The 27933-nt window shown below is 41.1% G+C and overlaps 1 protein-coding gene across 1 annotated transcript in view; it reads right to left on the bottom strand.

Annotated features, from left to right (window-relative positions):
* Window positions 1-27933, bottom strand: part of MCUB (mitochondrial calcium uniporter dominant negative subunit beta) — a 96500-nt gene that overhangs the window by 14092 nt on the left and 54475 nt on the right. Inside the window, exons 2-3 of the mRNA XM_047718199.1 lie at window positions 4503-4578; window positions 3636-3806 (exon numbers count right to left, since the gene is read on the bottom strand). Of these exons, the coding sequence (XP_047574155.1) occupies window positions 3636-3806; window positions 4503-4578 (247 nt within the window). The remainder of the gene's footprint in view (window positions 1-3635; window positions 3807-4502; window positions 4579-27933) is intronic.

Here is a 27933-nt window from a genome sequence, read left to right as displayed (position 1 = left end):
AGGTCATGATCTCGGGGTCTTGGGATCAAGTCCCACATCGGGCTCTCTGCTCAGTGGGGAGCCTGCTTCCTCCTTTCTCTCTGCTTGTGATCTCTGTCAAATAAATAAATAAAGTCTTAAAAAAAAAAGAAAAAAGAAAATGCAAAGACTTTAGAACATTAAAAAAAGAAGAAGAAGAAAATGGTAGGAGAGATTCTAATAGTAATTTCAAATATCCTAGGAACAATTCAGGAAGAAAAACAACAAATCAAAACCAAAAAAATGAAAAACAAAAACCTCCTTGAAATTTTTAACCTCAGCGTGCTTTCGCTCAGTCTCTTAGATAGCTAGGTTTTTTTATTTTGGAACTAAACTTCAATGGAACCCAGGTGTTGAGAAAGCAAACTCACTGAACAATAAGCAAAACACTGTCCCACTGGTGGGTGGGAGTTTCTCTATCATTGTCCCTTTCAGAACAGTCCAGGATGGGTAATTTTTGCCGCGCCTGGCATTTGCCTGGCTACATCCTACCAGAGCTCCTCCAACTACATTAATATGCATGACCGCAGTAATGCTGCTAGTAAAATCAGGAAAAACCTGGTTGTCTGCCTCCCATCTGGCTCTCTGTAGCTCTTTTGTTCCAGAAGGCAGCGAGTCAAGTCTGCACCTGGGTCTATTCCTCGAATTTGGCTGTTTGGGTTCCTGTTCATCAGCTGGGGTGACATCATTTTCCCGGGAATTGCCAAATAATTCAACCCACACTATGGGCAAAACTGTGACAAGCAGAGAACACTCTTTTCAAGCCCAAATTAAAGGCAGGCAAATTCCACCCACAGAACCTCTCTTTTTAAAGAAGTGCAAGACACCAATCACTTTATATGACTTTGAAAGTGTCATTTAAAAATTTACATTTAAATGACTTCAAACCTACTCCTTCAAATAGGGCTATAAAAAGCAATCACCTGGGTATGATTTCTCAGCCCAAGTACTACATTATCCTTTATACTAATACAGGAACCGTGGCAAATTGACGCGAAACACTCTTGAGGAGCTAATGATAGAGTCTCGAATTCTTCACCGAGTCTTGGGTGTACTGATTTAAACCCCAATAAAGTGTTTTCGCCCAGTCTAAAGAGCCCTTTTTCTCTAAGACTTCCTGTCTTTTCCATTGTGCTTTATGTTTCAAAGCTACTCAGGTTTTTAGAAACAAGCAGGGTCCCTGTCAACTGCCGCTTTAACCTTGCTTACTTCCCTCACTTAAGGGACACTTACTGAGTCCACACCACCGGGCAAGGGCTGTGCTCGGTGCCCCTCCAGGCACACGGGCTGGCAGTTAGCTGCCCGCTCTTAGAAGTTCAGGAAGGCAGGGGCTGGCCCAGTGCAGAAGGCCTGAGAGTGTGCCATGCTCCTGGGACCATTCAGTCTAGTTCAGAGACGAAGAGCTAAGCCACTGTGGCCACAGGACTAAAACCTTCTTCTCTGATCCTGTTTTTATCAGGAAGAAAGCTCCCCTTCCAGTTAAATCCAAAGCCCTTACAGCAGCCTACAATAAAGCTTGCCCTGATCTGTCCCTCCGCTCCTACTTCACCCAGCTGCCTCCTCTGTAGCCATAGTGGCTCAGCTCCCACCCCTGGGCCTCTGCCAGAAGAGCTCACCCATCTACGCAGCTCCCTCTCCTCTTCCAGGTCTTCCCAGAACCTGACCTTAGCGAGCATTCCCCCACCCCTGAGAGCATCTCCTCCCACACTGCCCCCCCCCCAATTCCGAGAGCATCTCCTCCCACAGCACACACCCCCCACTCTGCAAGCATCTGCCCCTACACCATGCCCCTCCACAGCACTCTCCCCATTCTGTGAGCACCTCCCCCATAACAACCCCCAACTCCAGAGCATCTCCCTGGACACCACATAAACACCCGCTTGCTCCACAGGCACTTCCCCACCACCACAGACCCCACTCTGCCTTGTCTCTGTAATATTCATTACCTAACACACTACATATTTCCTTCACCCTTTTCTTTCTCTTCTTAAAACATAACCTCAAAAAGAGGAGAACTGTTTTACCTCTGTTGTCCTCTGCTCTGCCTCCGGCACCTAGACCCGTGCCTGGAATTTGTTAGATGCTCAATTTGTTGAGTAATTTTTTAAATTTAATTCAATTAATTAATATATAGTTATTATTAGTTTCAGAGACAGAGGTCAGCGGTTCATCAGTCTTATACAACAGCCAGCACTCATCACATCAAGTGTCCTCTTTAATGCCCATCACCCAGTTACCCCATCCCCCCACCCTCCTCCCCTCCAACAACCCTGTTTGTTTCCCAGAGTTAAGAGTTTCTTACAGTTTGTCTCCCTTTGTGATTCCGTCTTATTTTTCCCTCCCTTCCCTTTTGATCCTCTGTTTTGTTTCTTAAATTCCACATATGAGTGAGGTCATATGATAACTATCTTTCTCTGACATTTCACTCAGCATGAGACCCTCTAGAAAATAAATTCTTAATCTCAATTTTTCCAACTTCTGTATCTACCCCTTATTTGGTTCTGGACTTGGACAGGGAAGAAGAATGTTTTTTTTCTTTTCAAAACTGTAACAGTAATCATTAATGCTTCAATAAGTTTATTCTAAGCATGTAATACTACAATAAAATAAAAATGCAAATTTGGTCATTTATCTCTATTTGTAGCCTCTATGATGGGCTGGGGTAAAGGATTCTTTATTCTATTTTAGGGGCAACAGGTCCAAGACCACTTCAGACCATGAAGACATAAAAGCTAGATCCTAAAACTTGAAATGTCTAGTGATTAAACACCTTACTGGTATTAAAAAATATGTATGTTCTTCCTGAAAGTGAGCCATCAGAAAATATGAGATCATGATGCTTTATAATAAAGATTAATTATTTGTATAATTATTCACTAGCTATTTTAATCATTAGAGCTGCATTTTGTTTTCTAATTATTCAAATTGTGCTGAAAATTACACACTAATCACTGTCATTAAAATTTTCTCAGGAAAAATTTTAGGGCTAAGATTTTGAAATAACTGAAATTTACATCAAACTTACGCCATTCATTCTTTATTCACTGGAGTTAATTTTTTTTTTTAAGATTTTATTTGGCAGACCGAGATCACAAGTAGGCAGAGAGGCAAGCAGAGAGAGAGGAGGAAGCAGGCTCCCTGTGGAGCAGAGAGCCCTACACGGGGCTCGATCCCAGAACCCTGGGATCATGACCTGAGCTGAAGGCAGAGGCTTTAACCCACTGAGCCACCCAGGCACCTCTTACTGGAGTTAATTTTCTTTTTTTTTTTTTTTTTATATTTTATTTATTTGACAGAGAGAGATCACAAGCAGGCAGAGAGGCAGGCAGAGAGAGAGAGGAGGAAGCAGGCTCTCTGCTGAGCAGAGAGCCCGACGCGGGGCTCGATCCCAGGACCCCGAGATCATGACCTGAGCTGAAGGCAGCGGCTTAACCCACTGAGCCACCCAGGCGCCCTGGAGTTAATTTTCTTATATTACTGATATACAAAAATGAAGAACACAGTAAAGGCCAACCATTTATTACGCAATGAATTAAAGAATCAACTGCCTAGAATAAGAATAAAATAAAGGTTCAGAAAAAGAAAAAAAAGACAAGTAGAAAAAAATATATATATACCTCCTGTGAAGATGGCTGCCGTTTTGACACCTTTATCTTCATTTTGTAGGTCCTGAAGGAATGAACCAACTGTTGAGGACATTGGTTTGACCACAAATTGACAGCGCTCTTTTCTGGATGGCAAAGTAAGTGTTATCAAGGGAAGGCCGTGTCTATAATTAACTGTTACTTCTGTCGAGGAAAAAAAAAAGTAGGAATATAGAAATAGGTAAAATTTAGTTTTTTAAAAAGCAACTTTAAAATACAAGGTTCTATGAAGAATGCTTAAATATGGAATTCATAATCCTCTGAATTCCTACAATAGTGCCTTCATTATACTACAATTTACCTATATTCTACCATTCTGTAACATTTTGTTAAGCATGCGTCACACTTTATTATAACTATCTGCTTATTGTCTTCCCAGGTGAAGAGTTGGGTTTTTGAGGACAGAAACTGCCTCAAATTCATCTATACCTCATCTGTTGCTGGGGTGGGAGTTTGCCAAAAGACATAGTATGGCAGCAGAAAAGGGAGGAAGTGAACTAGGGGCGGGGTGGGGGAAGAGAAAGGAGGGGGACAAGAAGAGTCCGTTTTGGGGGCGCCTGGGTGGCTCAGTTGGTTAATGCCTCTGCCTTCGGCTCAGGTCATGATCTCAGGGTCCTGAGATCGAGCCCCACATCGGGCTCTCTGCTCAGCGGGGAGCCTGCTTCCCCCATCTCTCTGCCTGCCTCTGCATACTTATGATTTCTGTCTGTCAAATAAATAAAAAATAAATCTTAAAAAAAAAAAAAGAGTCCGTTTTGCTCAAAACCCCTAATTCTCCTTTTATTTTGAAGAATGTAAATATACTAGCATAGGAATCTAAAAAGTGATAAGAAAGCTTACCATCAGGGGGCACCACTGTACTATAAAGATGTGACTGATAGTATTTAAGATTTCCACACAGCTGCACGCACAAAACCTGTAAGAAAGATTATTTCTTCTTTTAGAAAAAGTGGGAAAGCTGAAATAAGTGTCTTTACCGGAAGATTTTCCTAACTTTAGAGGACAAGCATGATAAACACTTTAGCTTCCCACACAGACCCAGATAAGCCCTTAGAGAAGCTCGCCAAACCTTTCAGACGGCTTTGTTGGCCCATGTAGTAGGCACTAGACACACGTGACCATTAAAGTTAAAAGGAACACTAATAATTCAGTTTCTCAGTCACCTTTACCACCTTTCAAGTGCTCGACAGCTCTGTGTGCCCGGGGGGCTACGGTGTTTGCACAGAAACAGAACATTTCCATCATCACAGAAAGTTCTATCAGAAAGCACTGCTGGGCCTAGAACATCTAAAATGGCTCCTTGACTGTGGGACACGTTTGAGTTTGTGTTGGTGTTTGGTTGACATTTGTACTGGTGCTTAAGGCAGGCCAGATGACATCACGGCACAGCAGGGCACAGAGACGCTGTGGTCACTGAAAGAAAGGGCACTGAGAAATAGGCATTTGGCACTTCAAAGAACCTACACCAGAGGAATCAGTATCACAGCAACCAGGGTTTTTTCTTCTTTTCCTCTTAAGCAGGCTCCACATCCAGCATGCAGCCAAACATGGGGCTTGAACTCATGACCCTGAGATCTGGACCTGAAAGAGGTGGGACGCTTGGTCGACTGAACCTCCCAGGTGCCCCAACATCCAGTGTTTTTTAATGTATCACCTTGCAAAGTGTTCCTTAACAATAAGTGTGTCAGGAATTATCCAATGAAGAATTCTTTTTCTGACTTTTTAAAAGAGTTTTAAGTAATCTCCGCACCCAACGTGGGGCTCGAACTCACAACCTCAAGAATCAAGAGTTGCACACTCCACAGAGTGAACTGAACTTCCCAGGTGCCCCCAAAACTCTTCCAAAATTCTATTTGTCAAGTTTTCATTTATGCAATAAATCAAATAGTTAGAAATGTGCTCACTGCTCTGAAAAATCAACAATGACAATGACTCAAATGATGTTCCGTTACGCTCAAAATCAAAACAATGTTGTTAATAAGTTAAACAAAACATTCAGCTACACATTTCTAGGATTAAACACAACATAGGCTATTATTTACAACAAAATATCATCTGTCACGTTAATTTAAGGCCGTTCATTTGAATTTTATTTCTAAATATAACTCACTACTAAGATGAAAAGGAAGAAAACCCTGACTATGTCTTAAGATAGATGCAGCTCTCAAAGAATAAAGATTCGAAGAAGTTTTCTAAGTTTGGATATTGGATAGTACAATACTGTTGTTTTTTTCCTACCACTTTTAAACTACAAGAAACCAAGTATCCACTTGAAAACACGTCAGAATTCTCTACCAAAATACTTCTTTAAAAATATTTAATGATATAAACGATTCTCCATATATATAAAAGGCAAATATAAAACCGCAGAGTGTAAAAGTGAAAGTCTTGCCCTTTCCTTCTGCACCAAAACCTCCCTCCACCACTGTTAGTGGTGACGAAGACTCTCTCCTCGTCTAAAGTTCAGTCTGGCTCCTCTAGGCCTGACTAAGCCACATCCTGGCGCGTGTCCTCTAAGAACCCCTTTTAGCAAGAATCCTGTCAGTATGGCCAGAATCCTCCACCCTCCATATCCAACCAAACTCCTCATTCTCCACAGTCCCCCCATGTATACATAGTACCTGATCATTCTCATCTGCCTTCAGCAAGAATCCTAGTAGTCAGTTCAGCTAAGAATTACCCTGCCCTCCCGAGTTATTTTCCATCAATCCTGCCCTTCCATATAAATCCCCGTTTTGCCTTGCTGTATTTGGAGTCGAGCCCAATCTCTCTTCCCACTGCAAAACCCTCTAGTTACAGTCCCCTTGAATAAACTCAACCTTACAACAGGGCCATGAAACTTTTTTTCTTTTAAGATTTTTATTTATTTATTTGACAGAGAGAGACACACGAGAGAGGGAACACAAGCAGGGGGAGTGGGGAAGGGAGAAGAAGGCTTGCTGCTGAGCAGGGAGCCTGTTGTGGGGCGCAATCCCAGGATACTGGGATCATGACCTGAGCCGAAGGCAGACGCTTAATGACTGAGCCACCCAGGCACCCCCATGAACTTTTTTTTTTTTTTTAAGATTTTATTTATTTGACAGACAGAGATCACAAGTAGGCAGAGAGGCAGGCAGAGAGAGAGAGAGGGGAAGCAGGCTCCCTGCTGAGCAGAGAGCCCGATGTGGGGCTCAATCCCAGAACCCTGAGACCATGACCTGAGCCGAAGGCAGAGGCTTAACCCACTGAGCCACCCAGGAACCCCAGCCCATGAACCATTTTTTTAACAGTAGTTTCATAAGTATCCTTCCAGGATTTTTCCCTCTATGTTACCACTTTACATACTAGCTTAATTTTATCCTAGAGTCTATCTATAGCTAGACAGCTTATGAGTTAGGTTTTAGATGCCAATGTTAATTCCCAATCAGGAAGTATTTATCATTTAATGTGCTGATGGAAGTTTCTGGTCTACTACTGAGGAGATCATTTTAGAGTTTTTTTGTTTTTTGTTTTTTTTAATTTAGTCAGCCGTATGTCTTTTTTTTTTTTTTAGATTTTATTTATTTATTTGACAGAGAGATCACAGTAGACAGAGGCAGGCAGAGAGAGAGAGGGGGAAGCAGGCTCCCTGCTGAGCCGAGAGCCCGATGTGGGACTCGATCCCAGGACCCTGAGATCATGACCTGAGCCGAAGGCAGTGGCTTAACCCACTGAGCCACCCAGGTGCCCCAAGGAGATCATTTTAGAGGCAACCACTTGACAACAAGGAAATTCTGAAAGGTACGGCAGCCAGAGAAAACTCTCAGAGGTTTCTCAAGCATTTGCCCGCCCTCTAAGAATCACCTGAAGAGCACAGTATCATCTACTGTGAAGTAGACTGGGCTTGCTAAAAACAGATTCCTGGACTCCACCCTGAGATTTTAGATCTAGTAAGTCTGAGGTCAGGTGGGAGAATTTGCATTTTCAGTAAGCCCCAGGGTTATACCGGAAGTTACAGGTGTGAGGCTCACGCTTGGAGCAGCTGGGCTCTAAAAGACCCTCGGTGACCCTCAGGGCACTATGCTAAATTTCTGCACAGAACCAGTTTGATGATAACTCATGAAAGCCCCTTCTTTATCTACAAATCCTGTCATTCCCTCAAGGTCCAGCTCAAAAGCCATTTCCTCTTTAAGTCTTCCCGGGAGATCACAATGGTCACAGTGGAGAGAACGCAGGCTTTGCAAGCAGAGCAAGTGTGAATCTCAGCTTCGATATATACCAGCCTGCTGGATCTTGGACAGGCAGAGTGATCAGGAAGATAGGGGTTATGAGAATGAAGAGGAGATGGCTATATTAGAAGATGACAAAAGAGAAAATATCATTAACATAGGAGAGGTCTAATTCAGCTTCAAAGTAAAAGGGAGGCAGGTGTTAGTAGAAAGAAGCTGTGCAATGAGCCTATGTCCGGGCCAATTAACAAGACCAGACTGCTTCTAACGCTCTGCCATACTTTCCATTAAATTTATTATGGTTAATAAAATCAAGATGCGGTTTCCTTGTTTTTACATTTTTTAAAATGTGACCCAGTGATCCCACCTCCTAGTTGTTTACTCTAGAGAAATGAAAACTTAACTTCACGTGACCTGTACAAATGCTATTTCCTTTCCACCCACTAGTGTGCCATCTCCCCCGGAGCAGGGAGGGGTCTGGTCTGGTTCACTGCTGTATCCCCGGACACACCTGACATGCAAGATAGGGGCTCAATAACTATATGTTAAATAAATGTGGGAATACCTTCGAGCTGGTAAGGGAAAATAACTTCCAACCTAGAACACTATCTCAGGAAAATTACTGAAGGTTGAAGGAAAAGAGTTTTCAGATATACAGAGATCACAGTTTCCTTCCCATACATCTTTGTTGAAGAACTTCGTCAGGAAAAAGGGAATTAACCCCTGATGGAAGAGAACATCATTATGGGCTGAATTGCATTGTGTCTTCCCTTTAACCCACAGATTCACGTTGAAGCCGCAACCTCCAGTACCTCTGAATGCGAATATATTTTGAGGAGGTAATTAAGTCAAAATGGGGACATGAGTGTGAGCCCTAATCTACTATGACTGGTGTCCTTCCAAGAACAGGAGATTTGGGCACAAACATGAGCATACACAGAGGAAAAACCATGTAAGGACACAATGAGAAGACGGCCATTCAGAAGCCATGGAGAGAGGACTCAGAAGAAACCAAACTTGCCAACACCTTCACCTCAGACTTCTGTCTTCCAGAACTGTAAGGAAACAAAGCTATTGTTTAAGCCACTCAGCCTGAGGTACTTTGTCAAGAAAGCCCCAGGAAACAGATACAAACACCAAAGCTATAAAATACAATGGTAAGTAAACTATTCATTTTAATAAGTTTTAAACCATTTTTTCATGTTAAAATGATCTTTAAATTCTAAGCAAGATTTGGTATGTTACACTGAATGGATTCTTAGAACATGTGAAGATCCTTGTCATGTTCAGGAAGAGGGCAAAGACAGTGAAAAACTTAAGACTTTGTTAGAAAAACTGTAATTACGTGTGGATGTTAAACACTTAAAGGAAAACACTCAGGGCACCTGGGTGGCTCAGTTGGTTAAAGCCTTGCCTTCTCGGCTCAGGTCGTGATCCCAGAGTCCTGGGATTGAGTCCCGTCTTGGGCTCTCTGCTCAGCAGGGAGCCTGCTTCTCTGTCTCTCTCTGCCTGCCTCCTCTCTGCCTACTTGTGATCTCTGTCTGTCAAACAAATACACAAAATCTTAAAAAAAAAAAAAAAAGGAAACCACTCAATCTACAGTTTCTTTTTTTTTTTTCAATCTACAGTTTCTTAAGTGCTAGAAAAAAATAGAAAATTTTCAAGGAAAGCAGAAAAAAGCAAAAAGCTTTTTAAAAACTAGAAGACCAAAAAAAAAAAAAAAAAAAGACTAAAAGAAATGTAAAAAAAAAAAAAGTCACTGTGGCAACTTGAGAAATATAGATAACAGACATGTACAATCCCACCAACCCGACTTCATTTATGCGAGCCTTCCTTCAGATATATATGTTCTTGTAATCACAGCCCATGGGGAACTGATCATTAATGTTTTATAACCATTAACCTACCTCAAAAACTTTTCGTAAACAAAATAATTTTATTTTTTTTAATTTTTTTTTTAAAGATTCACACATATGCTGATTTTTTTCTTACAAATATGCAAAGGCAATTCAAGGAGAAAGATAACTTTTCTTTTTTTTTAATAAGACTTTATTTTCGTATAGCAGTTTTTAAGTTTACAGAAAAATTGAGACAAAGGTACAGAGATTTCCTGTATAGCCTCTGCCCCATGCATGACCTCCCCTACTAGCAACACCCTCTGAAGTGGTCCATTGTTAACAACTGGTGAGCCTACACGGACACATCATAACCACCCACGGTCAACAGCTTACATCAGGGCTCACTCTTGGTGTACATTCAGTGACTCTGGACAAACACATAATGGCATGTCTCCACCATTACAGTATCATACAGAGTAGGTTAAGTGCCATAAAAAACTGCTCTGCCATTTTCATCCCATTCTCTCTCACCACCCCAACTCCTGGCAATCACTGATCTTTTTACTGTCTCCATAGTTCTGTCTTTTATTATTATCATTATTATAACATATAATGTATTATTTGTTTCAGGGGTACAGGTCTGTCTCACACAATTCACAGCACTCACCATAGCACATACCCTTCCCAATGTCCATCTCCCAGCCACCCTATCCCGCCCACCCCCCTCCACTCCAATAACCCTCAGTTTGTTTACTGAGATTGAGTCTCTTATGCTTTGTTTCCCTCTCTGGTTTCATCTTACTTCATTTTTCTCTCCCTTGCCCTATGATCCTCTGCCTTGTTTCTCTAATTCCACATATCAGTGAGATCATATGACTATTGTCTTTCTCTGACTGAATTATTTTGCTTAGCATAATACCCTCTAGTTCTATTCACATCATTGCAAATGGCAAGATGTCTTTTTTATGGCTGCATAATATTCCATTGTATATCTATACTACATCTTCTTTATCCATTCATCTGTTGGTAGACATCTAGGCTCTTTCCATAGTTTGGCTATTGTGGACATTGCTGCTATAAACATTGGAGTGCAGGTGTCCCTTCAGATTACATCTGTATCTTTGGGGTAAATACCCAGTAGTGCAATTGTTGGGTCATAGGGTATCACTATTTACAACTTTTTGAGGAACCTCCATGCTGTTTCCCAGAATGGTTGCACCAGTTTGCATTCCCACCAACAGTGTAGGAGGGTTCCCCTTTCTCCATATCCTTGCCAGCATCTGTCATTTCCAGACTTGTTAATTTTAGCCATTCCAATTGGTGTGAGGTGGTATCTCATCATGGTTTTGATCTGTATTTCCCTGATGCCAAGTAATGTTGAGCACTTTTTCCATGTATCTGTTGGCCATTTGGATGGATGTCAGAACAGAAATGTCTGTTCATGTCTTCTACCCATGTCTTGATTGGATTATTTGTTCTTTGGGTGTTGAGTTTGATAAGTTCTTTATATATTTTGGATACTAGCCCTTTATCTGATATGCCATTTGCAAATATCTTCTCCCATTCTGTCAGTTCTTTTAGTCTTTTAGTTTTGTTGTTTCCTTTGCTGTGCAAAAGCTTTTTAACTTGATGCAATCCCAATAGTTCATTTTTGCCCTTGCTTCCCTTGCCTTCGGCTAGGAAGAAGTTGCCGAGGCTAAGGTTGAAGAGGTTGCTGCCTATGTTCTCCTCAAGGATTTTGATGGATTCCTGCCTCACTGAGGTCTTTCATCCATTTTGAGTCTATTTTTATGTGTGGTGTAAGGAAATGGTCCAGTTTCATTTTTCTGCATGTGGCTAATTTTCCCAACACCATTTGTTGAAGAGACTGTCTTTTTTCTATCGGACATTCTTTCTAGCTTTGTCAAAGAGTAGTTGACCATAGAACTGAGGGTCCATTTTTGGGCTCCCTGTTCTGTTTCATTGATCTGTGTGTCTGTCTTTTTGTCAGTACTATACTGACTTAATGGTTACAGCTTTGTAATAGAGCTTAAAGTCTGGGATTGGGATGCCACCAGCTCTGGTTTTCTTTTTCAACAATCCGCTAGCTATTCGGGTCTCTTCTGGTTCCATACAAATTTTAGGATTACTTGTTCCATTTCTGCGATAAAAAGTTGATGGTATTTTGACAGGGATTGCTTTAAGTGTAGCACAGACATTTTACCAATATTTGTTCTTCCAATCCATGAGCATAGAATGTTTTCCCATTTCTATGTGTCTTCTTCAATTTCTTTCATAAGTATTCCATAGTTTTCTGAGCACAGATTCTTTGCCTCTTTGGTTAGATTTATTCCAAGGTATCTTACGGTTTTGAGTGAAATTATAAATGGGATTAACTTCTTAATTTCTCCTTCTTCTGTCTTGCTGCTGGTGTATAGAAATGCAACTGATTTCTGTGCATTTATTTTTTTTAATATTTTATTTATTTATTTTAAAGAATTTATTTATTTGACAGAGAGAGATCACAAATAGCGAGGCAGGCAGAGAGAGAGAGAAAGGAGAAAGCAGGCTCCCCACTGAGCAGAGAGCCCAATGCCAGACTCTATCCCAGGACCCTGAGTTTATGACCTGAGCTGAAGGCAGAGGCTTAACCCACTGAGCCACCCAAGTGCCTCTCTGTGCATTTATTTTATATCCTGACACTCTACTGAATTCCTGTATGAGTTCTAGAAGTTTTGGGGAGGAGTCTTTTGGGTTTTCCACATGAAGTATAATATCATCTGCAAAGAGTGAGGATTTAACTCCTCTTTGCCAATTTGGATGCCTTTTAATTCTTTTTATTGTCTGATTACTGAGACTAGGACTTCTGGTACTACGTTGAACAGCCTTGCTGAGTTCCTGACCTTAGGGGAAAGCTCTCAGTTCTTCCCCATTGAGAATGATATTCACTGATGATATTGCAGTATGTACCCTCTATCCCTACGTGTAAAGAGTTTCAATCAAGAAAGGATGCTGTATTTTGTCAAAGGATTTTTCTGTATCTATTGAGAGTTATCATACGGTTCTTGTCCTTTATTAAAGTAGTGTATCACACTGATTGATTTGTGGATGTTGAACCAAACTTGCAGCCCAGAAATAAATCCCACTTGGTCCTGGTGAATAAACCTTTCAATGTACTGTTGGATCCTACTGGTTAGTATTTTGGTGAGAATTTTGGCATCCATGTTCACCAGGGATACAGGTCTATAATTCTCCTTTTGGGTGGGGTCTTTGTCTGGTTTTGGGATCAAGATAATGCTGATCTCATAAAATGAGTTTGGAAGTTTTTCCTTCCATTTCTACTTTTTGGAACAGTTTCAGGAGAAGAGGTATTAATTCTTCTTTAAATGTTTGGTAGAACTGCCCTGGAAGCCATCTGACCCTGGGCTCTTGTTTGTTGGGAGATTTTTGATGACTGCTTCAGTCTCCTTACTGGTTATGGATCTGTTCAGGTTTTCTATTTCTTCCTGGTTCAGATTTGGTAGTTTATACTCTAAGAATGAATCCATTTCTTCCAGATTGTCTAATTTGCTGGCATGTAGTTGCTCATAATATGTTCTTATAATTGTTTGCATTTCTTTGGTGTTGGTTGTCATCTCTCCTCTTTCACTCATGATTTTATTAATTTGGGTCCTTTCTCTTTTCTTTTTGAGAAGTCTGGCCAGGGATTTATCAATCTTATTAATTCTTTCAAAGAATCATCTCTCCTAGTTTCACTGATCTATTCTACTGTTCTTTTTGTTTCTGTTTCATTGTTTCTGCTCTGATCTTTATTATTTCTCTTCTGCTCAGTTTAGGCTTTATTTGCTATTCTTTTTCAGCTCCACTAGGTGTAGAATTAGGTTGTATATTTGAGGCCTTTCTGGTCTTTTGAGAAAGGCTTGTATTGCTATCTACCTCCCTCTTAGGACCACCCTTCCTGCATCCCAAAAATTTTAAACAGTTTTCATTTTCATTTGTTTCCATGAATTTTTTAAATTCTTCTTTAATTTCCTGGTTGACCCATTCATTCTTTAGTAAGCTGCTCCTTAGCCTCCATGTATTTGAGTTCTTTCCAACTTTCCTCTTGTGATTGGGCTCAAGTTTCAAAACACTGTGGTCTGAAAACATGCAGGGAATGATCCCAATCTTTTGGTATCAGTTGAGAGCTGATGTGTGACCTAGTATGGGATTTATTCTGGAGACTGTCCCATGTGCAGTAGAGAAGAATGCGTCTTCTGCTGCCTTAGGATGGAATGTTCTGAATATGTATGTGAAGTCCATCTTGTCCAGTGTGTCATTCAAAGCCCTTATTTCCTTATTAATCTTTTGCTTAGATGATCTGTCCATTTCAGTGAAGGGGGGGGTGTTAAAGTCCCCTACTGTTATTGTATTACTGTCGATGTACTTCTATGATTTTGTTATTAATTGGCTTATATAATTGGCTGCTCCCATTTTAGGGGCATAGATATTTACAATTAGATCTTTTTGTTGGATAGACCCTTTAAGTATGATATAGTGTCCTTCCTCATCTTTTATTTCAGTCTTTGGTTTAAAATATAATTTGTGGGTGCCTGGGTAGTTCAGTGGGTTAAGTCTCTGCCTTCAGCTCGGGTCATGGTCTCAGGGTCCTGGGATCAAGCTCCACATCGGGCTCTCTGCTTGGTGGAGAGCCTGCTTCTCCCTCTCTCTCTGCATGCCTCTCTGCCTACTTGTGATCTCCGTCAAATAAATAAATAAAATCTTTTAAAAAATCTAATTTGTCTGATATAAGGATTGCCACCCAGCTTTCTTTTGATGTCCATTAGCATGATAAATGGTTTTCCACCCCCTCACTTTAAATCTGGAGGCATCTCTGGGTCTAAAATGAGTCTCTTTACAGACAGCAAATCTATGGGTCTTGCTTTTTTATCCAACCCAATACCCCGTGTCTTTTAATTGGGGGTACTCAGCCATTTACATTCAGGGTGACTACTGAAAGATATGGATTTAGTGCCATTGTATTGCCTGTAAGGTGGTTGTTACTATATATTGTCTCTGTTCCTTACTGGTGTATGTTACTCTTGGGCTATCTCTTTGCTTAGAGGGCCTCTTTCAATATTTCTTGAAGGCCTTGTTTGGTGATCACAAATTCTCATAATTTCTGTTTGTCCTGGAAGCTTTTCATCACTCCTTCTATTTTCAATGACAGCCTAGCTGGATTAAGTATTCTTGGCTGCATATTTTTCTCATTTAGTACCCTAACAAAATAATTTTAAATACCCCATAAACATTTATCCTACAGATGTACCAGAATTTACTACTTACCTATTGCTGGACATTTCCATTTCATACACCATTTCCATATATTTCTATATATTTCTCATCGGAAAATGCATGCTCATTTTTAAAAAATCTACACATCATAGATTCACAGAAAGAAAAGTCATCCAAAAAGCCATCATCTAGAATTACTCCAGTTAACACTGATGTATACCTTCCAGGTTATTTTCTATGTATTATATTCAATTTTTCACCATTAGAGCTAAACTGATTCTAAACATCTTCATATGTAAATCTTTCTTTGAATTTTTTTCCTTCAGAGCAGACTGCAGGATGATTAAATCACAAATCAGCAATAGTTTGGGGATCTGATAACATATTATCAAACTTCTTGTTGGGAATATCTTCTTTGCGTCATGTTGTTCTACTCAGTACAACTCCGTATTAATAGTAGTCTGAACCCAAGCAAGCAAATCTTCATAAGGTTCAGAATCGAACAATAACAGACACATCTGGGCATCCCTGGAGGAACCAGCTTCCTGCTGGAGGCTCACCAGATGTCCTTACTGGGACAGCCCACCAGTACCTCAACCGCAATACCTCCTGAACCGAGGACCTGATCCTCTCCTTTATTCCTTATTTTGATGAACTCACACCACTAATGACCAGTTTGTTAGAACTAGAGCCCTGAGAGCTATCCGCAACAACTAATATTCTATAAAATCAACTGGTAGACCTGTACTTACAAATGAACTACTACAAAGGCATGCTGGTTCTAACTCACACAGATCCCTTGAATCCAATCCTCTCCCTCCATCTCCACCCCCACTGCCCTCTTTCAGGGCCTCATCATCTTGCCTAGATCACTGCAGCAGATTCCTAATTGGCTTCTCCCACATCCTTTCCATAGTAAGATCTACTGCAATCTCCTGAAATCATATAAAGTCAAACTATTTCTAGATTTAAAAAACTCTCTTTGCTCTCTATTGCAAAGAGAAACAATTTCAAAGATAACTTTCCATGAACTGATTCTTGTCTGGTTCTCCGGTCTCACCTTACCATCACCAGCACCACCCACCTCCCTACCCTGGATTTCAGACTCAGGAAACACTGTAGTTTCTGGATTAGCGTGCACTGTTGAATGCTTCCTTGCCTTTTGCACTCTTTCCCCCCCTATAAAAACTATTCCTACTGCAAAACAAAAACAAAAACAAAAAAAAAAAACACAGAACTCTATTCTTACTATCACTTTCTTGCCTTTTACAATCAAGTGACCTTCCTCTTCAAAGGCCAAGCCGTCCTCAGCTGCTTTCCATCGTCTACATTCAAAATCTTAACTACATCTCATCTCACTACTACTCACACCACAGATTCATCAGGCAGACATGATCTGCTATCTCTCATCTTCAAAAAAGTTCCAAACCTTCCACTAGCCACATAGCCCTCCAGCTACTGCCCCGTTCATAGGCTCTCCTTAACCACACCTTTTAGTTTATCTAAGCTGGCATCCTCCACTCCCATTCACTCTTTAACATACTACCACAAGGCTTCTATCTCCATCCCCTCAACTCTCGCCAGACCTCTCCCAAGGTCCAGCATTTAGTCCAAATGCTGGACTAACATGTGCCCTTACATAATCCTATACCTCTAAAACTGTATTTACCCAGAACAAAACTCCTGAATGACCCCCTGAAACCTGTAACTCCGGTTCCATCCTTCCCCTGCAGTAACTGACCCACCGTCTTCCTAGCTGCTCAAGTGAAACCCAGGAGTTGTTCTTGATGCCATCAATTCCATCAACCCACCCATTCTATCTGCCTAGTTTATACACTTCTCTCCATTTTTATTGTTAATGTCTGGTCCAGGCCACTGTAACAGTTCCCAAACTCATTTACTTACTTCCACCCTTGCTCTCCTCTATGCTACCCTCCTCAAAGCAGCAAAAGTGTTGATCTAAAAATGTAAACACAATCATCTCACTCTTCTGTTTAAAATTTTTCAATGGATTCCCTTTGTAATTCAACAAAATAAAAGCTTATCATGGCCAATGAGATGCTGCTTGTCTCATTCCCTTTCTTCCTTGCTTACTTCCACTGATCCTACTGGTTACCTCTCAATTCCTAGAACTTGACAAATTTTTCATATCTCAGGCTTGTAGCACATGCTGCTCTCCACCTCAAATATTCTTCTCACCTTCTTTGTATAGCTAGATGTTTTACACGCAATATCTTATTTAATCTTTCTAGCAACCATATGAGGTGCGTACAATTACTTCCCATCCTTTTTCCCCCTATTCAAATGTATTTATCACTTAATTGATCTAGCAAATAAGCTTAGCATTTATGTAATGGGAAGTAGAGAGCTGGAGTTGGCAAACAAGAGCCTGTGGGGTGAATCCAGCATGCCCCTCCCCCAGTTTTCAAAAATAAACTTTATATTTTAAGTCAATTTTAGAATAGTAAAACTGAGCAAAGTACAGAGAGTTACATACCTTCATCTCTTCCCTCCCCCATTCCACCGGCCTCCCTAGTATCAACATCCAGCACCAGCGTGGTACAACTGTTCCAGTCTGTGAACCCATATTCATTCACACATCATTTTGGTCCAAAGTCCATAGCTGACATTAGGGTTCATTCTTGGTTGGACATTCTATGGGTTTTAACACCTGCATGATGACTTGTGCCCACCACCGCAGCACGACGCGGAACAGTTTCCTAAACATCCTAAATGCTCTGCCTCCCTCTCACCCCTCGGCCCCCAGCAACCACCGATCCTTTCACTGTTGCCACAGTTTCACCTTGTCCAGAATGTCATACAGTCAGAATCATACAGTATGTGTAGCCCCTTCAGACCGGCTTCTTTCTTTTTTTTTTTTTTTGACAGAGAGATCACAAGCAGGCAGAGAGGCAGGCAGAGAGAGAGAAGGAAGCAGGCTCCCCGAGAGAGCAGAGAGCCCGATGCAGGGCTCGATCCCAGGACTCCGAGATCATGACCTGAGCCGAAGGCAGCGGCTTAACCCACTGAGCCACCCAGGCATCCCATAAAACAGGGTTTAAAATATTGAGTTTTGGGGTGCCTGGCTGGCTCAGTCGGTAGAGCATGGGACTCTTGATCTCAGGGTCATGAGTTCAAGCCCTACACTGTGTATAGAGCTTACATTAAAAACAAAACAAAATCACCACCAACAACAAAATATTGTTTTATTATTTTTTTATTCTTGTATTTTACTCATTTTCTCTTTTGGTATTTCTTCTGCATTCTTAGTCCTTCTGTATTAAATTTTGCTCAGTACAGCTTTGAGTAATGTTTTCAAAGAGATCTTTTGTATGGGTAATAAAGTCCTCAGTCCAGGCTGTTAATAAATTTGGCAATTTCTGTCTTTTTCACTGTTGAATTTCATCTGTTTACATTTATTATCTCAGATAAATATAGATATCTGGGGGCGCCTATGTGGCTCAGTCAGTTAAGTGTCTGCCTTTGGCTCAGGTCATGATCCTAGGGTCCTGGGATCGAGCCCCACCATCAGGCTGAGCAGGGAGCTGCTTCTCCCTCTGCCTGCCCCTCCCCCACCCCCTGCTCATTCTCTTTTTCTCTCTCTCAAATAATCAAATAAAATCATTAAAAAAATATTGATATCTGCCATCCTATTTTGTGTTTTCTCTTTATCCTGACTTTCCTTTGTTTCCTTCCTCTTTCTTATATTTTAATAATATAATGAAAAAAAAAATACTCCAGTATCTCTACTGGTTTAAAAGTACATGGCTTTTTTTTTCTATCCCTCTAGTGTTTGCTTTTTACATTCTAAGACATTCTTACTTGGTTTAGTGTGTAAAGTTAATTTCTTTACCTTGCTGCTGAACAACAATAAAGGATTTAGACTGTATCAGTCACAATGAAGAAGGAATGATTTCCACTTTTTCAGAAACCCTAAACTGTCATTACAACTATGGTTTATATAGTGACTGTTTCTTCAGTTCATCTGTATGCTTTCCAACTATTTTGCTCTCCATTTCTGCTTACATTCTGTTTTCTTAGGTGTTCAATTTCTTCTTCCAGAGAAGAACTTTCAATAATCTTTTAGTCTCTCAGCCTTTAGTTTGCTGAAACAGATAGTTTACTCAACAGAGTACCCCAAGTTATTTCCCCTCAGATCTTTGAAGATATTCTTTTCCCTCTGGCCTCTATTAAAACATCTTCTAGGGGCGTCTGGGTGGCTCTGTTGGTTAAGCGTCTGCCTTCGGCTCAGGTCATGATCCCAGGATTCTGGGATCAAGCCTGCATCAGAGCCCCCATCCAGCTCCCTGCTTAGCTGGGAGTCTGCTACTCCCTCCCCTTACCCTCTACTTGTGCTCTCTCATACACACTCTCTCAAATAAATCAAATCTTAAAAAAAAAAATAATAAAACAAATAAATAAAACATCTTCTGTAAATTTACGATTTTCTGTGAGATTTTCTTCGGTCTTTCTGCTTCTGGGTTCTGCAATTTCACTACAGTGTCAGGTACAAATGTGACTTTGTTTTTCCTGCTTGGGACTGATAATGCTTCTTCAAACTAAGGATTCCTCTAAAAAGGGCACTCACAGAGGGTGAGAGGAGTGACACAAAGGTGGGAAGTCGGACTTTGACTGTGGCTGGAGGACATCCCTGCTCAGGGGCAGCCAGCATGGGGGTAAAGCAGCCTAAGCATACTAAAAGGGCTGGCAGGATCCAGATGGAATGAAGAAGGCATCTGCACGGAGGGTAAGCTAAGAACAAGCTGTTGGAGACCAATCAGGTGAGGAAAGCATCTATGTAGGGGAAGGAGTGGTGGCAGAGATTAGAGGCTGTCACATACAGAAAAACTGATCAGGGATGCCTGGGTGGCTCACTGGGTTAAAACCTCTGCCTTCGGGGCGCCTGCGTGGCTCAGTGGGTTAAGCCGCTGCCTTCGGCTCAGGTCATGATCTCGGGGTCCTGGGATCGAGTCCCGCATCGGGCTCTCTGCTCAGCAGGGAGCCTGCTTCCCTCTCTCTCTCTCTCTCTCTCTCTGCCTCTCCATCTACTTGTGATCTCTCTGTCAAATAAATAAATAAAATCTTTAAAAAACAAAAACAAAAACAAAAACAAAACCTCTGCCTTCAGCTCAGGTCATGATCTCAAGGTCCTCAGGTCATGATCTCAGGGTCCTGGGATCAGCTCCACAGTGGGCTCTCTGCTCAGCAGGGAGCCTGCTTCCTCCTCTCTGTCTGTCTTCCTCTCTGCCTACTTGTGATCTCTGTCAAACAAATAAATAAAATCTTAGGGGGGAAAAAAACTGATCAAATAAGCAAATATATCAAGATTAGTGGAAGTCAGACTTATCCTGTCAAAAAAGGAGCTACAATATGTAAAGGAGAAAACTGGAATGAATTCTATAGTATTGGAATGAAATGGGAAGCACTGGTAGGAGTTCATGGTTTTTAATACACAAAACTATAAATAAAACCAACAAGATAAATATAAAAAATTTTTAAAAATTCAAGTGTTTAGGGTCTATATGTTTATACAATATATCTAAATTTCATATATTTATATATTTTATACTTATATGGGTGTATCCTCTCTTTCCATGGGAGGGGCTGGGTGTGAGCAGTAAAAGTTCTAGTAATGACCCTATGGAGCATCTAGATCTTGGCTCCTAAGTACCATTCTTATCCAAAGGGAACCAGGGTTCTTTGGAAAAATGGCTAATCCCTGGGCTGGGACACAAGAAGGACAAAATGAGCCTGAGGCCTCTTGCTGTGGGGGTTCTCAATGAATAATGGGAAGCATATCACAAAGATGCAGAAATCAACTTAAAGGGAGTTCTCAATGGTCAAATTTAGAATGATTTGAGCATTAAAATAATGGTAGTAACAGATGGATAATCCATTGAAGAAAACCGGAAACCATGAGCCCATTTCGATATAATTAAGTAAATGGAAAAAATTAAAGTCTGATAAGGAACAAGGTATTCACACATATACCTCCACACAAAGCATTAATTCCAAGGGAAAAACAGTAAGTTGAAAAGAAAGAGGTCTTTCGGGCACCATCTTAATCAGGTGATCAGAGTGACTAGTATCAGTAATGGGGCCAGAAGGAAATCAAGCCGTGAGACTACATGTACCAGTTGGGAAAGTGCTAACGAAGACGCATAACCTGAATCGAATCACAAGGAAACCCCAGTCACACCCAAACAGAGACACTGTACAGTAATCTTCATAAGAGTCAAAATCGTTCCAAGTCAAAGAAACAATGTTAGTTTCAGACTGAAGGAGATATGACAGATTCAACTGTGATTCTGAGCTTTTGACATTAACGAACATTAATGGGAAAACTGGCAATATTTGAAGGGTCTACAGATTGGATGGTGGTAATGTGCCCATGTTAATTTTCTGATTTGGAGGGTCATTTTGTGATTAAATTAGAGAATGTCTTTGTATTTGAGGGGGAATGGCATCACGTTAATGACTTATTCTCAGATTATTTCTGAATTTTCTTCCTACTGCATTTTGCTTGTTCCACAATAACACAATGCTATAAACAATAGGTTAGACAAATTAAACTTATCATTTATTCTAAAAAATAGTTTAGATGAACTAATCTAAAATTATCATTTCCAGAGAGAAGCAACCTATTAACCAGTGGTCAAATATTAAATAAACTTTACTTTTTTACTGTATGCCAGTAAAAACGTATGGCTACTTGGAGACTTGAAAAAATTTTTAAAAGAAAAAAATATGGGGAAAAAAAAAACCCAAGCACAGAAACTCATGCTAAGGGTACCCTTAGCCAGTTCTTATTTACAAATGGTAAGAATACTGGCATTCTCTTGACATGTTAGTAAGGTGTCAAAGAGAAACCATTATACTTAGCCTACAACAACCCTTTCTCAGAGGGATTTTATTAAAAGACCATTCTAAAAATCTTACACAAAACTGCCACACATCCAGAGCTGAAGCATTTCAAGACTGCCTAACCCAAACTCAGTTCTTCTTTCAATTTACATCCCACCTGTGACCCATCTGGAAACTTTCAGCAGTTAAGAATCCTGTCAGAGGGTTCATATTTCCAGGACAGCATAAGTTTTCTGTAAAATAAACTTACCTATCTAGTTCAATTCAAATAATATTGCTTCTCTTGGATGTTAACAAATGATAAATTATTTCCAGTATTAAAATCTAGTAGAGGATATCAATAACCCCATGACAAGCCATTTATTTTAAAATGACACATCAGAGGGGGGAGGGGAAAAGAAAAAAATGTACACATCAGGGAGACTGAAGAAAAAGCTGAACTTTCTTTTAGTTCATTGTTTTCCTCCCTTTAAAGTAAGCACAGTGGGCTTTTGTGATCCAACCTTACACTGTAGCGTTAAGAAAATGTCAAGTGTCAAGAAGTAGAGAGTATGGTGTAAACAGAAGTCTAGCCCAGCGGAAAATAAAAAAGCAGCAGCGGCATTACTTGAGAAACAAAGAACTGTGACGTGGGGTGAAGAAGAGCTATGGATGGGTGATGGGCGACAGCAGGAACCAGCATATAACGTGCATAATGAATACAAATCAAAGGGGAGCGGTTTAAATTTCTTATCTGAAAGGCAAGAGTGACACATGGATATGGAAAAATAAATAAAAACAGAGTGCTTGTAAATAGAAGCCTTTTTAGGACAACTTTAATTATCCTGCTACAAAAGCGCTCCATGTGACACCCGTCCCAGTACGGGGCTTTCAGCGATAACATGGTGCTCCAGTTGGCCCTTCCCACGTCCACAAGTGAGAACTCGTTATTACCACCCTCTTCAGGGATTGCTCAGTTGTAGTCCACAGATATCATCAGGTTATGTAATTGACTGTAAAAGGATTCAAGGCTCATACTGGAAATCGGATGAGAAAAGGCCAAGAGTGGATTCCGAACAACACCTAGCTGTCTGAAGCCATCTAGTAACCCGTGAAAGGCTGAAGGCTTCCCACCATTAAAGACATACAAAGTAATTTGGCCCAAGGTCTGAAAACAACTCCAAAAACACGGCTGTGACATTTTGTAAAGTCAATACAAGTATTTTCTATTTTCCCCAAGCTAAAGAGAATACTTGGACACAAATGGTCTAATGTGGAAATGTATACATATCAGAAATACATAGTATACATAAACACACACACACACACCAACTGAAATCAGTACATGTGTTTATAGTCCCAGCTTCTACATACTCTGAAAATCTCTGCATGGCATGTTTCCTACTGGGAAACAGATGGGCACCATATAAAGGGAACACATCTGGGTTTCTTTCTTTTCTTTTCTTCCTTTTCCTTCCCTTCCTTCCTTCTCTTCCTTCCCTCCCTCCCTCCCTCCCTCTCTTTCTTCCTTTCTTTCTTTCTTAAGATTTTATTTATGGGGAACCTGGGTGGCTCAGTGGGTTGAGCCTCTACCTTCGGCTCAGGTCATGATTTTAGGGTCCGGGGATCAAGCCCCGCATCGGGCTTTCTGCTCAGTTGGGAGGCCTGCTTCCTCCTCTCTCTCTCTCTGCCTGCCTGCCTCTCTACCTGTGATCTCTCTCTGTATTAAATAAATAAATAAAATCTTAAAAAAAAAAAAGATTTTATTTATGACAGAGACAGCGAGAGAGGGAACACAAGCACAGGGGAGCTGGAGAGGGAGAAGCAGGCTCCCCAGTGAGCAGGGAGCTGGATATGATGCGTGATCCCAGGACACTGGGATCGTGACCTGAGCCAAAGGCAGACGATTAACTAACGGAGCCACCCAGGTGTCCCCGTTATCTGGATTTCTTTAGCAAGTGGTAATCCCAAGCTATTACACATTCTGTGGTGGTAGATGTGGAAACAACAGCTCTCCTGAGTAACGTAAGCCAGGAGATCTAGAAGCCCAAAAAAACTGACAGATGAGACTGCAGGATATAATGCCTGAAAATAGTCATTCAGTCCAATCCAACTAATATTTACTGAGCACCTCCCGTGTGCTGACTGACAGACTCTTCCAGATGGCTACCAATCCAGCCACCCTTCCCTGCTTTCTCCGTGGTGGCAGTGCAGGAAGTCTTTCTGGGTCCTCCTAATGCTAACACATTTCCCAGCGCTTGGATCCCAGCTGTTCCCGCTACCACCAGAGGGACCTCACTTGTCCGAATATTTTTTCTCTCGGATCTTCCCCACCAGCTGTTCTCTGCTACTTTCTGATGGCCTTCCCTCAAGCTCCACCCCCTTCCACCCCTTCTCACTAAGTCACTTGAGAGGCCTGGCCACAGCTGTTATCTCTACTACCCTAGCTTTCCCTCATCCCTTCCCATTGCACTCCAGCCTCTGCTCCCCCATTTCACCGAAATTCCTCTCAGAAGGCCACTAACCTCTCCCACCAAGTAAAAACTTTTTAGTCACTGACTTCGCAGAAGCAGTCACCACTTCTGACTGCTATCTTTCAAGGATTCTTTCTCGGCTTCCATGACACCACATTCCTTTGGCCCTCTGATCACACCTTTCCCTTCTCCTTTAGAGATTCTTTTGTCATCCTATAATTAATTGTTGGTGTTTTCCAGAGTTCTACCATGCACTACCCGCTCTCACCTCACTCTTTGCCCCACCCTCACCTAGTCACTGGCTTTAACTACATTACTTTGCTGATGACTCAAAGCTGTACCTCACTCAGAGCCTCTCCTTGTGCATCTCATTTGCCAATACTATGTTGAAACCATTTAGGAGATCCACACAATTCACACAACCTCTCATTTTCGAGAAATTGCCTCTTCTGCTAGAGCCTATCAGTGGTGGGCTTTCCCAAACCATGTCTGTATTACATGATCCCCGAATTCCCCCCAGCCCCCACCCAGGTCCCCTCATTGTAACTGCCCAGACATTTGCTCCAAGTTGGGCCAATTAGGCTCCCATCCTGGGAATGTGATTGACTAAATGTGTGTGCAAACTGGAATTCTTGTACACTGCTGTTGACGATGTAAAGTGCCACTTTAAAACTATTAAAAGTGTTTAAAAGCACTTTAAAACTATTTAAAAGTGCCACTTTGGAAAACTATTTCCAACTACTAACATACCTAACAACAGCAACTCCACTCTGGGTACAAACCAAGAGAAAGAACTACATATGTGCCCAAAAAACAAAAGTACATTCATAGAAGTGCTCTTTATAAGCAAAACCTGGAAACTACACAAATCATCAGTGCAACAAACAGAGGTATAGTCATCAGATGGGATATTACAATAATACACATTATACACGTTCATATATACACATACATACACAAAAACATTAAGCAAAAGGTATAAAAGAGTGTATGCTCTAAGATTCCATTTATATAAATTCCAACAACAGGCAAAGGTAATCTATGCCACTGGAGGCAGGATGATGGTTATACTTCCAGGTTTAGGGAGAGAGCACAGGGGCCCGCTAGGACCTGCTAATATTCTATTTCTCGCTCACAGGTATGTTCACTTTGTGAAGCCATTAAACTTAGGGACAATGTACTTCCTATACGAATATTCCTCTTTAAGTTGCTCAGCTAAATCTGAACTGGACTCTTGAACTGAGATTTCAATTCTCCTTTGTGAAAATTTCTTTCAATAACAGGCTTAGAACAGGCATAATACAGTGAGAGTAAGTATGATAGTAGAGAGAACAAATGAAGTGTAATGGAGCCCCCACAGAAAAAAAATAAGAAAAACTTCATATGGAAGGTGCATTTTAGAGAAGAACATACCTAAACCTTTTTTTCTTCCTTTTTTTTTTTTTTTTTGCTCCTAATCTAAGTCAATTACTATCAAGAATTATCTCAAAGCAGGGATGCATGGGTGACTCAGTTGGTTGAAGTCCACCTTCAGCTCAGGTCATGATCTCAGGGTCCTGAGATTGAGTCCCGCATATCCCCTGCTCAGCGGGGAGCCTGCTTCTCCCTCTCCCTCTATCCCTCCCCCACTGCTCTCGTGCTCGCTCTCTCCCCGAGATAAATAAAATCTTAAAAAAAAAAAAAAAAGAATTATCTCAAAGGAGTGGGATAGAGCCTCAGAAGTAGAGCCAGATGGTACTAACAAAGCTGTCTTTGATGCCTAGTGTCTGAGATGATAGAGGGCCACAAGCCACATGGGGTAGCAGAGTGGGCAGCTCTACTCCAGTCCAGCAAACCAACACATCAAGTACTTAGAAATTTATTCCTCTGCAGGCATACTTAAGGACTCATGTTTAATAAGTTTCCTTTTAAAATTCCTTATAATATTATATCCTGTTCTAATAAATGCAAAACAAAAGACTAACTGAAAGCCAGGATGATTTAAGTTTTATTTTAACAGGGCACCTGGGTGGGTCAGTCAGTAAAGCGTCTGCCATTGGCTCAGGTCATGATCCCAGGGTTCTGGAATTGAGCCCCCTGTCAGGATCCCTGCTCGTGGGGAGTCTGCCTCTCCCTCTGTCCCTCTTCCCATTTGCTCTCTCAGTCACTCTCTCTCTCTCAAATAATTAAATAAAATCTTTAAAAAAGTTTTTAACAGATACTTCTTGACTTCTGTCATTTCTAATGTTGTAAATTTATAATATTACATTTTAGACTCTTTCCTAAAATCCAGTGTATTCCTATTTCATGGGTCCCTAATATCACCTTCTAACCTCCCTTTCTGGCTACACAGTTTCACAGTCATTATTTTGGAGAATCAGCCTAAGGGCCTGACGTTCACTGAGCCACCACACTGTGCCGCCTACTCAACATAGCGCTGCCAAAGAGATTGGAAAGGACAGGATTGACAGAAGACTCAAACAGGGGAAAATACACAAACCAACTTAAAAAAAAAATCATCAGTACTCATTCCCTTCTGAAAACAACTATATGGCAGAACATACCTTATGGCATGACGCCCTTTTAGGTCCACTGACATCCAGTAATATATTTTTTTTTAAGGATTAAAAAAAAAAACAAAAAAGGAAACTGCCATTAAGATCTAATTAACATAGAAAAGATTTTTTTTTTAAGGGGGTTCACTGAAACCATAATATGGCAAACCAATGACAGCTAATCCCACATGTGAGGGTGGCATGAAGATGACTCAAGGACCAAGGAAGGAACCACAGGATTAACAGAATGCAGTCTGTGCCCTCAAGAAGCCAAACCTGTGGCCATATAGAAGACACAAGCTCAGAAGGAAGAAAGAAGGTTAATTATCGCCAAGGGGCACGGGGCAGATCCCATGCGCAAACTGCTCAGAGAAGGAACATAATTCATCCAATACACTGGCCACTCTGCTGGACCTTGAAAACACGTGGGAGCACGAAGAAAGAGAGGGGGAAGGTGTCTGAGTAGGAGGTCAGCAGAGCCAAAAGAGAGGAAGCAGACCTTCCCAATGGAGGAATGAAGAACAGAGAACTGGTGGGGCTTCTGTGGGAAAAGATGAAAGAAAGGACTGAAGAAGGCATAACTGAGTTTAATTTTGATCACAGGTCAAAACAGCATAGTTTTTCATAAGAGAACCTCACTATTTTCAGTGTGGTAAAAGCTCAGTAGATTTAGATTTCTTTCATTTTCAATGTAACAAGGTTCAGTTAAAGTGTTTAAAAATGCAATATAAGAGTAAAGGGCTTGTAAAGAAAAGAATGGCCAAAAAAAAAAAAAAAAAAAAAAAAAAAGCCAGAATTCTCTCCAACTATTTAATGTATTGAGGGGAGAGTGCACAGGGAAGCAGGACAATACTGTAGGGGAAACGGCCTCATCGGGGCATTTTTCGGGTGCTTTCTCAGAAACTGATGGACTTTAGCTACGTTCTCTTGGGCAATCCCAAAACTTCTTCCAGTGTCTGTTCAGGGGTATAAATGTGAAACCCATGAATGTCCAAATGCTTTTCTACCCAGCAGGAATGTACGGGACAGACACAGGAGAAGCTGCTCTCAAAGATCGCAGCCCCCCTAAACACCCTGTAAGCCTGCAATCACATACCCATACTTTCCCTCTACATAAACATGTAATCCCAGAGAGCACTTAC

Source organism: Lutra lutra, chromosome 2 (genome assembly GCF_902655055.1).
Source record: "Lutra lutra chromosome 2, mLutLut1.2, whole genome shotgun sequence".
NCBI lineage: Eukaryota > Metazoa > Chordata > Mammalia > Carnivora > Mustelidae > Lutra > Lutra lutra.
The sequence above is the reverse complement of the archived record's forward strand: the minus strand, read 5'-3'. Positions and strand labels throughout refer to the sequence as shown.